Here is a 13,646-nt window from a genome sequence, read left to right on the forward strand (position 1 = left end):
CCTTCTTCGTAGGTCTTCCATTTGATTGCTACCTGACTGTGGGAGTCTTGAAAAATCCTAAGGACCTTCTCTCTCGAGGTGTGAAGATCCACCTTGCGGATGACAGGGATCAACTTGATGTTGTTATCAAAAACTTGTTGATTGCATAGTTTCCACACAACCCAAATTATGACTTGGAAAGAAGTTTCCTAACTCCAGGAAACTAAAACTGAACCGGGAGTATATATTGTTTATGAGGTGGTCGGAAGGGATCCACCGAGCCCCAAACAACCTCGAGGCATAGTGCCATAAGAGCACAACAAGGCAAATGAGGAAGAGGTGAGATGGGGTCTCTATAGCTACCTGGCACAACTCACATAGGCTGGAAACTTGAAACCCAGCTTATGAAGTTTGTTGAGCGATCGATCTTTCAAGGACCATCGGAGTGTAAGTGCTACCCTTGGGGAAGCCTTCTTGACACACACCATCTTGAAGCCCCATTTTTTGGGGCCAACTTCTTTAATGTTTTCCTAGACCTATTTGAAGTTGAAATCCTTGGAAAGGAGGCTATTTGAGGTGGTCATCGGAAATGAGAACAATCAATGGAATCCACAAACCTGATAGGCATGAGGCTATGGTACATGACATCCTGGGTGTTGGGGGAAGAAAAGACAACATGGAGCCTAGGGGCACCGGGGCCAAACCAAAAGGCAAGCTCAGTGCGACGTGGAGAGGATAGTAGATAGCAACCGTCCAATCTCCCATTTCATGTGCTATAACATGCTCTCCTATATATTTCTTCCTTTGAGAAAGGCTTGCTAGTTAAAACTGATAAATCTCTTAAAAATCCCCATATTTTATTTACCATAATTTTAATGACCTTGTAGATAAAATAGCATAGTCCAATTGGTCAAAATTGATTGAGTTTGTTTATGTATGCTACCTTAGGGATATGGACTAGGTAAAAGCAGTTCATTCTTTTAAGATGTTCATCTTTATGAAAGAAATTCATTATGGCTTTTGAGACGTCTCCCCCCACAATGTGCCAAAAGTTTTGAAAGAAGAAATCTGGGAAACCATTAGGGTGCTATTGAGCTCAAGCTCAAAAACTGCCTTTTTGATATCCTCCAATGTGACCTTTCTGAAAAGCATATTCTCCTCAATGGAGACCTGAGGTTCTCTCACTCCTAGGAAAGAGGATGAAATGTGGGTAGTCTTCTGGAACAGTTTGGAAAAGAAGCTCATCGCTTGGGCTTTAATCTCATCAGTTGAGTGGACGGAGGACCTGTTATCTGGAATGGCCATCCGATTTGCATTTTAAAAAGCTCAAAAGTCAACAAAACCAGGTGGCATTCATCCAAAATGCAAAGAGATGACCACGATGTCGGCATGAGCAAAAATGCTCATATTCAGCATGACCTGATCTGCTTCCCTTTCTATGCATCCGAAGTTGAGAGAGGAATATCCATTGAGGTCTTTTTAGGTCGGAGTTTGAATCCACTTAGAGTCATTTAATGAGGAAACATCAAGTAGATATACTTTGTACAATTTTATACAATATGAAGTTGATATAGTTAGTCATCTAGTAGCAGTTAAAATTTAAGCCCTGTGAGGAGCGTAAACTAGAGAAGCTATGAATAGCATTTGATAAACCATTAGGCCATATCCCACTGCAAACACCATTTTCCATCAGGCCATCCCTCTCTCTCTCTCTCTCTCTCTCTCTCTCTCTCTCTCTCTCTCTCTCTCTCTCTCTATATATATATATATATATATATATATATATATATATATATATATATATATATATATATATATATATATATATATATATAGCCCAAAATTCTATAAACGATGATGTTCCTTTGCTAACGATCTAGTTTTTCATCTGAGTGGACTTTACATATTGGATTTTTATCATTTATTTAGTGAGGGACATGTTTTAGATTATGAGTCTTTGATGTTTAGATGCATTTTTTAAAATGCTAAAAATAAACTTCCCACACAATACTTGGTATTTTAAAGTTTTAAATGCATTGTGAGCTGTAGATTAAACATGTTTTGAAAAACATGTTTATATGTCGTAAAGTCATCCTGTAAAGGATGTCTCGTACTAAATAAATTATAAAAATCAAATATATAATGTTCAATGAGGTGATCAAGCATTAGTGAAGGAGAGTCATCCAATCGTCCTTGGTTACAGATTTTGGACCTTCAATTGGTTGAACGCTCCCCTTCCTTATGTGTATATATATACATATAGAGAAGGTGGTAGTTGCTGACCACTTTTCTACTTAATTGTGTTTTCATTGAGTTTTTCTCATGTTGTAATAACAGTACAAAGGTGTTCAACATGAATAATTTACTAGGAAACAATACTTGGATCATGTTTTTTCGATAAAAAATATATTTTTTAAGCCTTGAATATTTAAAAAAATCTTAGACCGTCTATATTTTAAACATGATAAAAACAAACATGTGTTTCAAAATCAGATGATGCAAGAGTCGATTCTTATAAAATCAAGCATTTACAACACATCTGTAAGGTCAGATTTAGGAAAACATGGAAAAGCCCTTCAAAAGCCAAGTTTTTATTTTTGTCGTTTCTCATTTGCTATTTTGACTCAACCAAGTTTTTGTTTTTGTTTTGAAATAAAGTAAATTCAATCAAGACGGGAATAATTTTTATATATTGAGCTTGAAAATATGTAGGTGCAAAACGTGCTTTGGAGATTATGAAAATAAGAACAAAGTTTGAGAAAATGAATTGAAGTTTTCATAAATACATTAAAGATAACAGAATTTCTCCATAAAGTTAGTTATGCATTACTCCTTGGAGAAAATGGATTGAAGGTATCACAAATACATCAAAGATAACGTAAATTGCTTGTGCATTTGCTCCTTCTAAATGACCTATATTAAATATATTGACTTAGAATCTTTGCATCTTGCATCGATACAAGTTTATAATGTCCATTAAATGTTGTTGATGATATGACAAAAGAAGGTAAATTCATTGTTGACAGTTGAAAATAATAATGCAACTCAATTGTGAGTGATGGTATTTACACAACTTGGAGTGCACCCATTGAACAGATAAGGTTTAACAAAAAGGTAAATTCATATTGTCAACAATTGAAAATTATAATGCAACTGAATCCTGAGTAACGATATTGCACAACTTGGAGAACTTGTCAGAAAAATGCTACATAAGATTCTTCCAAACGTCAAAACTTTGTACGATATTGTAGAGAATATAATGCAATTGAATTGTCATTGATGATATTGCACTGGAAGAACTTGTCATAAAAATGATACTTGAGATTCTTCCAACCATCATAATTTTGTACGGGATTCTAGAAAATATAATGCAACTGAATTGTCAATGACATTGCTTGGAAAAAAATTGGATTAAAAAAAATTACCTGTAAACATATTTAAAATATACTTTTTTTTACTCAGAAAAAACACCCCAAGGCTATAAACGTAGTCTAGCTGGGTCAACCTACAGTACATACAGTCGTTGTCCTGTCGGTGTAAAACTCTGAGGGCTTACCCTTCGATCCCAGAGAGTCACCAAGTTTCGGCTTACTCAGGGATGGCGCCCATGGGATTGGAAACCGATAGTTACACTTAATCGGGTTGAGGTTTTACTTTGATTCAGATTTTAATCAGATTCGGGTTGGGTTTCAATAAAAAACTCAATACCAAACCCGAATCCAGATTTGGCTACCCAATTCGACTAATAGTATTTAGATTTGGGTCAGATGTCCAACCAGTTGACGTCCCGGCCAATTCAAGATAAGAGTTCCTGAGTTTTGCAAGTGGGATTCTCATAAGGTCAGGCTGTATCGATGAATGCTTTCATGTTTACGTGAGGAACCAAACCATTTCCAAGGTGCGCATGGGCCAAAGTTTAGGTCCAATCCAAAAATGAGACCAAAGCCAGTACATGTGGTTGAACTTTCTGGCTAGGACCTGTAAAGTAGGGATGAAAAAGGGGCCCACCAATCATATGGTGTTGAATGGGTTCCACAACTGGCTGTGGTCCTCACTTTAAAACATTGGCCATGTGATTGGCTCCATGGGGTTCGACTGCCCTAAGCTCAGGGATACTCCATTTTGACCGTCATTCTGTATCTTTTTATATACAAGATATATTGAAAACTTCTATCTGACAGATTAAAACAGAAATTTGTGAAACAGTATGAAAATTCTACATAAAATCCCGATTATTTGTCAAGATAGCAAATTGTGATTGATCAGCAAAGTCATGAATTCAAATGTTTAAACAGCTATAAAAAAAAAAATATATAAATTACTAGTAGAGGGCAGCTATGCAAACTTCTGGTAGCCTGCAAACATTATACCCATAGATCCTTAATGTAGTTAATGAAGACAAATTACTAAAATCAATCCTTTCTGTCCCCTGTTACAGTCCGAGTCAATCATTTCTTCCATTGACTGCATATGGAAAAAACTAGGATGCAGCACTTCGAGATTGTGATTACCCATTTTCAGCACCCTCAAACTTGTAAGGCTTCAAAAAGCATCAGGGAGTCCTGTAATACCATAGCAGCCATCTATATGTAATTACTCGAGATTTCTCAATGATTCAATTGAATTCGGCACCTCTCCAATTCCAGTACCACTTAAATACAGCTTTCGCAAATTCTTTGCATGGCCAATCGAACTTGACAAAGCCTCTAATTGATGGCAATAACTTGCATCGAGTATTTGGAGGTTGGTCAAATGCCCAATGGATTCTGGAATTCTTCTTATTTTGGAGCATCCATGAAGGATGAGGGATTTTAGTGATGTCAAATGTCCCAACCCTTCAGGCAAAGATGAAATTTGGGAGCATCCATCAAGGTCCAGTGTTTCAAGAGAACTCAGTTGGCAAACACTATCGGGCAAAAAGCTTAGGACAGTCCTACCAAGGATGAGGGATTTTAGTGATGTCAAATCTCCCAACCCTTCAGGCAAAGATGAAATTTTGGAGCATCCAACAAGGTCAAGTGTTTCAAGAGAACTTAGTTGGCAAACACTATAGGGCAAAGAGCTTAGGACAGTCCCACCAAGGATGAGGGATTTTAGTGATGTCAAATCTCCCAACCCTTCAGGCAAAGATGAAATTTTGGAGCATCCAACAAGGTCAAGTGTTTCAAGAGAACTTAGTTGGCAAAACACTATAGGGCAAAGAGCTTAGGACAGTCCCACCAAGGATGAGGGATTTTAGTGATGTCAAATCTCCCAACCCTTCAGGCAAAGATGAAATTTGGGAGCATCCATCCAGGTCAAGTGTTTCTAGAGAACTCAATTTGCAAACACTATCGGGTAGTTTCATCACACCTCTGCAACCTCGCATACTCAAGTAAGCCAAGCTCCTAAGATGGCCAATCGATTCATGAACTTGAGCCAGCTTATCACATCCATCCAATATCAACTTCACTACATTGGGCATGCTAGTAAAATCTTTAGTAGTGATGAGATTTTTGCATGACTCCAGATTGAGGACTCTCAATCTGTAGAAGTTATATGGATAACTAACCTCAGAAGAAATGTTTGGAGACCGATCCATCATATCACTCGATCTTTGTGGATTCCAAATTTGGGTAATGTTGCCAAAAGACAGGTCGAGGACAACAACTTCCTGGAGATCAAATTCTATTGGCAATGACTCCAAGGGACATTGCCTCCACTCCAACCATTTTATTGTCTTTGGAAAATGACCATATTCTCCGTCGATTGTGGCACGGCTCATATGAAGTAGTCTGAGATTATGCATCTCTTTAAATTGCTTTGTGTTCAAACAGTTTCTGGTGAAGCCCTCTGTTAGATGGAGAACGATGCCTTCAATATTATTTGTTCCCTAAAATGAAAAAGCCAAATCAGCTTGTGTTGGAACTCCATGTGACTTTAATTTTGATTTTTGCAAAAAGAAATGCGCACAAAGTGATATGAGAGTATGTGAAGTGGATATTTCTGGTACGTTTTTGAAAATCCAACACTGTATATGTGTTTGTCGTGATTGATTTACAAGGAATAGGCAGCTGTTTCATGTTTTCCCAAGCAAAAAAATGTGATTTTTTGAGCGTTGAAAAAGGTTTTGTAAAAATTACATGTGTTAATTTTAAAACAAAGTTGGTTCACATATTCACATTTTAATTAAGAAGAGTTGAATGTATGACTTAGTTTTATACTCGAAGACAGCTGAGTTTTAACCATGTGATGATATATAGGTCAACGTCTCATATCAAGCTACTAAGTCAACCGAAACTCTGTTTCTTAGACTCAAAATCTTGAACAAAACGGAAGGAAAAAAAAATAAAAGCATTATTAAACTCTTTACTTGCATGTTTTCTAGAACCCTCAATGTCACGTCGTCTTCCCACAACCGGCTCCGCTTCCCAGGTTTTGTAGTGCTCTCATCTATCACGATTTGTCTTCCCATCTCTCGAATTTGGTCATGCATTTGAAATTGACCTGTACGTTCATTTATACTAATCAGGGACTCGCGTTCTAAGACATTGATTGCATCTTCCGGGCAGAGCCCATCAGAATCCTCCCACATGAGAATTGCATTTTCTTTGCCTTTCCCAATAAAAAAACATGCTATGTCCAAAAATATGACTTTTTCTATTTCCTTAAGCCCATCGTAGCTTATTTTTAACTTTTTATGAACTTCTTTATGTTGAACTTTTTTCATCTCTTCTAACATCTTTCCCCGTTCTTCAGGTTTTCCCATCTTGAAATCTGTCCCAAATACTTCAAGGCACAAGGGTAGCCCACCAGCAATAGATGCAATTTTTACGGCTAACTCGGTGTACTCCCTTGTTGGCTCACTATTCCCAAATGCATGCCAACAAAAGAGTTGGAGGGATTGTTCGTCATTCAGCTCTTTAAGATTATAGATATCACCTTCATTCACTCCACCTGCAATTAATGCATCCTTATCTCTTGAAGTTATGATGATTATACTTCCAATACCAAACCAATCCCGGCTACCTGCTAGTGCATCAATTTGTCTTTTATCATCAACGTCATCAATAACCAGAAGCACTTTCTTATAACGAAGTCGTTTTCTGAGTTGCTCGACACCAATGCTACTGATACTTGTTTCTTTTTCCTTGAGGAGATGACGAAGCAGCTGTTCTTGCAAGCGGATGAGTCCATTGGCTTGTTTCGCTTCCTCCCTAACATTTTCAAAGAAGGTACAGGCATCAAAGCTGGAAAACAAAATATTGTAGACAGCTTTGGCAAGGGTTGTCTTTCCAATGCCGCCCTTTCCCCATATCCCGATCATTCTTACTCCATCAGCTTCAATTTCCTTCTTGAAGGATGAGGGAACCTTTTCAATTTTCAACAGTTGCATCAAATCAGCAATTCGAGATTCAAGACCAACAGGATATTTGGTCACATCTAGAGAGGCCCTGTCTAATTCATCAAATATCCTTTCCACAATACGCTGAATCAGCTTCACCACGTGCCTGCCAATAAAGCCACAATACAATTAAACAAAGTAGCAACTAAACGTTGACGATGTCCCAACGGGAGCTCTCCGTGGTTGGTAGGAGCTGTCAGTGCAGAATTTCGATATGCTGAGGGGCCGATTTCGCTAATTTTTAATAAATATAAAAATATTAAAAAAATTTAATGTCTCAGATTTTTTGAGAGGACGGCATGTGTGTTTTTTGAGAGGACGCTTGAAAGTTAATGGCTCAGAATTTTTATAAATATTCAAGCATCCAAAAATCATCAATTTTCATTATAAATACACGATCCAACAATAGATTATTAGCAAATTCACCCTGATAAACACATCTGCATGGTTCGATTTACAAAAAACGTGTTTAGAAATGCACAGTTCACATGGTAGTTCTCATATTCTAGCAATTCTATATATATATATATATATATATATATATATATATATATATATATATATATATAGTTGTTACAGGCATTTGTATCTACAGGCGACTTACCAACTTTTTTTATTTTTGGGTCCAAGTACATGTTTTTAATGAGAACTGACTTTTGAATCTCTGAAATCCAATGTGTATAGGTTTCTCCAGGACATGAATAAATGCATCAGTTTTTCCTAACTGAAAAAATATATTTTTTCTGATCCAAGGGATGCTCCCCTCTAATGCGAGCATACTGAACACATCTACGAGGTTAGATTGAGTTAAAACAATTCACATTTTGATGTTCCAACTAGATTGTATCTACAATCGACTATATTATATGACAAAAGTGGTAGCTGGCTACCACTTTTCTAGTCTGCCACCAGCCTACCGCTAGCCAAAAGATTTTTCATGTTGTTTTTTACAAATGTTCAACATGGTTGATTTGCTAGGAGTCGATATTTGGATATTGTTTTTTTTTGTTAAAAATATGAGTTTTTAAAAATTGAATACTTATGAAAATCTTAGAATGTTTATTTTTAAACATTATTTGGATGATCCAAATGTCAATTCCTATAAAATCAAGCACGTAAAACACATGTATATACACATTTAAGGAAAATATGAAAAAAAAACCCTTCAAAAGCTGGTAGGCTGACGATAGGCTATTAAAGTGGTAGGCAGTTACCACCTAATATCTATATATATATATATATATATATATATATATATATATATATATATATATATATATATATATATATATGGAGAGAGAGAGAGAGAGAAATTCGTGCCAAATGAAAATATGTTAAATGAGCGTGCTAAATAGGGTCTTGTTCACTTCTGGTTTTTTTTTTTTTTGCAGTTCAGAACCCATTAATGTGTTGCATGGTCGAATCCAGACTTGGATCATGCGGTTTTAATGAAAATATGATATTTGGAGTCTCTAAAATTTACAAAGATTTTGAACCGTTGATTTTTTGAATGTTATAAAACCACCATCTGTCGGAATCTAACACTTCAAGATCAGCTAATCCCTGTAAGATCAAGTACATAGAACTAAAAAAATTTAGCATATTTCGTACCCATTATTATTATTATTATTATTATTATTATTATTACATTTTGGTACCGCACTAGTTTAGTTTATGTGGCTGGGAATAATATTTTTCTCAAGAAAATATGGAAATAATACTTTTTGTTAAAGGCTCAGCTTGTCAGAAGCTCGAGATTGATCTCGATATAGCAAAAACCAGCCTAACCTGAACAGGGCTCGACGTGGTAGGCTCGTTGACCAGAAAGGCATTGAGAGAGAGAGAGAGGCTACTCACCCATCAGTGTCTGTCATGAGATTGTACCCGGAAATTTCCCCAGTTCTCATCAACGCATCCTTCCATCCATTGACCTCCTCCTCTCGTTCCAATGTCTGGTTATTCAGGTAAGTTGTGAATGCTGATTCAAAAGGTCCTGTCTGATTCTTAACATGGGTTGGTTCTACATCAAGGAAGACGGGAATGATCAGCCTTCCGCAGTCCACGATCTTCGCGATCTCCTTCAAGCACCTTGTCGAATCGGCATAGCCCTTGGAGAAGATGATCATAAACAGCCTGGATCTCCGGATGTACCCAAATAGCTCATCCACACTATCTCCCTTCTCCAAGTCCTCACTGTCTAAGAAGGCACGAATACCCTTGTCTACCAAGGCTTTATGGAGATGACCAGTGAAACCCTTGCGGGTGTCGGCTCCTCTAAAACTTATGAATACATCAAACTCCCATCCGTCATCCCTTGATGAGGATGACCCTTCTCCTCTTCCACTGCTTTCTGCCTCCATTGCTTGGTATCAATCAATGAGAACTAATGCTCTCTCACAATAAGAGGAAAAGGGTGAGAAATGGAAACAAATCTTTCTCTATGTACTGAGTTTCCACTCACCGTCTGGGTTTTATAATGGAGGTGAGAGAGCCAGAGAGGGTGTAGAAGTTTGTCTTTTTACATGCCTGACTCCTCATGCTAGTCAACGGTCAGATCAACCACTTCTGTCTTCGGATCTCAATCTGATTGGACCATATTTAACAAGATCCAAGTCCATATTTATCAGAAACTAAGGGAATTAAAACCTTTCACACAAAACCACAATTGTCGATCATGATTCATCTTGGGCTCCTGCCTTTGTGGCTAGGGATGCTGTAGTTTGTCATTTGACATGGAGATGATCACGATCCGAGACCCATGGGATGGCAGTATCTTTGGCCCAAGGTCCAAGTTCAGTGCAGGTTGATTTGTCTAGTCAACCTGCCTATTATTGTGATATCTTATCTCTCTCTATCAGGCATTTAAGTAATTTTCCTTATTATTTGTTATGTATGTTCTCTTTTATTCATTTCATCGTGGTGTCAGCAATCTGACACGTCCCCAATTCAATATTGACTTATTTCCCTCTTTGCAATGGAGATGCATCTCTGAGGATCGTGATTGTGAGGTTGTATAACATATCTGATTGTGAGAAAAGTTCCCATGGTTTTGGATGTTATTTTCTGTGGGCACTTGATGTTAGAAGTGGATTCAGGTTTTTTAATCCAAATTATTGTTTTCAATTATTAGAGTTTTAGAAGTTTTCTTGTTGGAAATTACCAACGAAGGGGGAGTGCGTGCCCATGATCATGAGCTAAAAAAAGGCAGATAATTCATCTAGACGACCTTATTATGAATTGGAAAAGAGTGGAATGCATGAAAATAAGAACATGTGAATATTCACCATTTAGTTGAGGAACGAGACTTTGGGCTGTAATCTGTAATTATTTGAACTGCTAAGTCATTCATCTATAAAATTGGAGTAATAGATCTCAATAGTCTCTGCATTATCCATGGATATGTTAAAATGTGCTTCTTGTTAATCTTTTTACTTTTTATAAGATGCTATTGAACTGTGAAACGATCACTTGCATCTTAAGCCTTGTGCTTATGCATATTTTAGTTTTAACTCTGCAAGCATATGGTAAGCAAACGTTGTTTGTTTTGTATTAGCACATGGAATCTTCTATTTTTTTAAGTAAAGCGTGTTGTTTTCAACTATTAGAGAAGTTTTATTGTTGAAAAAATAAAAAACAATGAAGGGGAGTGCTTGGCCATGATGATCAGTTGAAAAATGAAGATGATTGGGACTCTTTGAAAGAAACGCACTCCAAATTTTATTTAGACAACCTTGGCATGGTAAAATACTCCATGCATGTGACTCCTACATTTCTCAATTATATTTGTCGACCTTGGCTCCTCTTCCACCTTCCATCCCCCATTTTATTACCATCACTTATATCATTTATCAGTCATTTCTGACTGGTGACCAACAGAAAAATGGCTGGCCTAGTATGCCCATGCAATGGATGGTACAGTGCCAGCGGCTATTCTCCTGTCACTCACCAGCTGTGGACACAACCCCCCTCTCTCTCTCTCTCTCTCTCTCTCTCTCTCTCTCTCTCTCTCTCTCTCTCTTTTGACTCAGTTTCATTCCTGTGTATATGCCTGTTGACATAGTTTGCCAGCTGTGAACCATAACCCTCTTTCTCTATCTTTTGACCCACTTTTTTTATTCTTTGTATATGCCTGTTGACATAGTTTGCCAGTTGTACATGTTTCTTTATTTTATTATTTATAAACAGGGGGCAAATGAGGTCGTAGTAGCCGGGGAAGTGCTCATTCACAGTGTTGTGAGAGGCGTACGCCTCAATACCTGAAGCGTACGCCTCAGAGGCGAAGCGCACACTCAAGGTATTGAGGCGTTGCAGTGAAGCGTTTCAGGCTTGAAACGCACGCTTCACTCATGTGAAGCGCACGTCTCAAGTCGAAACGCGCTTCGCTTCTAAGGCGTGCGCATCATGTTGAATGTCATCACCGATTCTCGATTCTGTTTCGAAAGAGATCAGAACTCCGTTTTTGTGTTTTGTTGGGTGGGGCTTTTGGTCTTATCATCCCAATCGCCGTCTGGCATGTTATTTACCGGCCATGGCTGGCACTTCGCCGCTTTCCGGCTATCAAAGCATTGTAAATAGTCTGAAACGAAGCCTAGACGTGCCCAAGACCAGCCTTAGGGGTCTCAACAAGCCTAAGTGCTCTAAATGTGGCAACGTCGCCCATTCAAGGTGATCTCTCTCTCTCTCTCTCTCTCTCTCTCTCTCTCTCTCTCTCTCTCTCTCTCTCTCTCTCTCTCTCTCAGCCTTATGCCCTCCTGGTCGTCACCGATAAATCAAAATCCAGAGATTACGAAAGACTTCCTCGGCAAGATCAGTGGACGTCCTAGGAGTTCTGCTGCGGTCCGAATAAGAAGGGAAACAAAACAATTTCTCAGTAAACGACCTCTGCTGGAAACCCTAAACTCTTAACAAATCCGACAATGTGGAAATCGGGTCATGCAAAGAGGCATGACCACTTAATTAATAGCCCAAACGAGATTCTTGTGTACCAGTTTTCTCTTGCGAATTCATCAGAGCCTGTCATGAAACACAAAATATAAAACACTGCCTTAAGTTTTACAAGAAATGCAAACATCATCCCAACATTGATTACATACCAAAAGACTTGCAAAATTGAAGCTATCGTTGCTGGAAATCAGGTCGGGAGGAATGAAGGTTAGCACGTTGGGTATTACGTCTTTAGGGTATTGCTGCATGTTGGACATTACACGAGTTAGATATTGACAAGCTTCACTTAATCGGAAGCAATATAATGTCTTACATACCTGCTCATGAGAAGAGTTTTGTTGCTTTTGATTAGAGGTTGGTTGTTTCTTAGACCTTTTCTTGCCAATCAATTCTAGTGCACCCTTTGTCCTCCGACGACTGCAATCAAAGGCAGGTTTTCTTTTGATACCCTTCGCTTCATGAATATGTCCATCATAATCAACAACGTTCACTATCGACTTGTTGAACCTGATGTTTAGGCTACACCGCAACTTCTCAGGAGTTCGAGCGAAGCATGATTTTCACCTACACTGTTTGATCCCATTATCTTTGACTGGTATTCATTCACTGCAACGGACTGAAGGTTAATTAACTGCACGTTTTCAAGTAACTCCCTTGACGCTTTTCTTATACATATATAGCCTTCTTCACTTCTCGATGCCAAATCAGCAATATGCATAAATGACCTACATAGTTGTTGGTAACGGAAGGCTATGTGACACTTCTCGTCGACACCAGGTTTACTCATATTGTCCATATCAAGCATTTCAATCTTTGCTTGTCTTCTCCATCTTCGTATTACATAAGATTTCTGTATTTCTTGTATCTTCTCTTGATTAAGTGCCTTTAATGTATGACAGCATAAAATACTTTTGAATTCATACATTTTGCACGAACATTCAACTCATCCATTGTCCACATTTTACGTGACATGTGCTTCTTGCCTTTTGTGATGCTTTTCGCCCTCCCATAAAATACAGTATTTGCACATATTCTCACTTTGCATGGGTCCTTCAATATTGCAATTCATGACATGAAACACCTCTTTCTTGGTCCATTCAAATACAGTTAGTGTATACAGATCTGCAGGTCGCATCAATATTTTCATCCCAAAAGTTGAAGGTCGTGTATTGAAGCATTTCACGTCTTGTTCAAGCTCATTTTATCTTAGACCATCTATAAATAATTCATATTATTCCATGAAGCGAAACATTGTTAAGCATGAATACAAGATTTTCTTCAAAGTGACATGCATAGATTCAGCTCTCTGTGTGCTTATCATACCAGCACAAAAGTATTG

General features: G+C 37.9%; 1 protein-coding gene across 1 annotated transcript; it reads right to left on the reverse strand.

Moving 5' to 3' along the window:
- Positions 1-5,143: 5,143 nt before the first annotated feature.
- Positions 5,144-9,723, reverse strand: LOC149815618 (disease resistance protein Roq1-like). Its single transcript, XM_089990585.1, has 3 exons — positions 9,221-9,723; positions 6,332-7,469; positions 5,144-5,851 (listed from the first exon to the last, which is right to left on the reverse strand). The coding sequence occupies exons 1-3, from the start codon at positions 9,721-9,723 to the stop codon at positions 5,144-5,146; spliced, it is 2,349 nt and encodes a 782-aa protein (XP_089846711.1).
- Between the last annotated feature and the right edge of the window lie 3,923 nt (positions 9,724-13,646).

The sequence above is a fragment of the Nuphar pumila genome, chromosome 15 (genome assembly GCF_984573655.1).
Source record: "Nuphar pumila chromosome 15, dmNupPumi1.hap1.1, whole genome shotgun sequence".
NCBI lineage: Eukaryota > Viridiplantae > Streptophyta > Magnoliopsida > Nymphaeales > Nymphaeaceae > Nuphar > Nuphar pumila.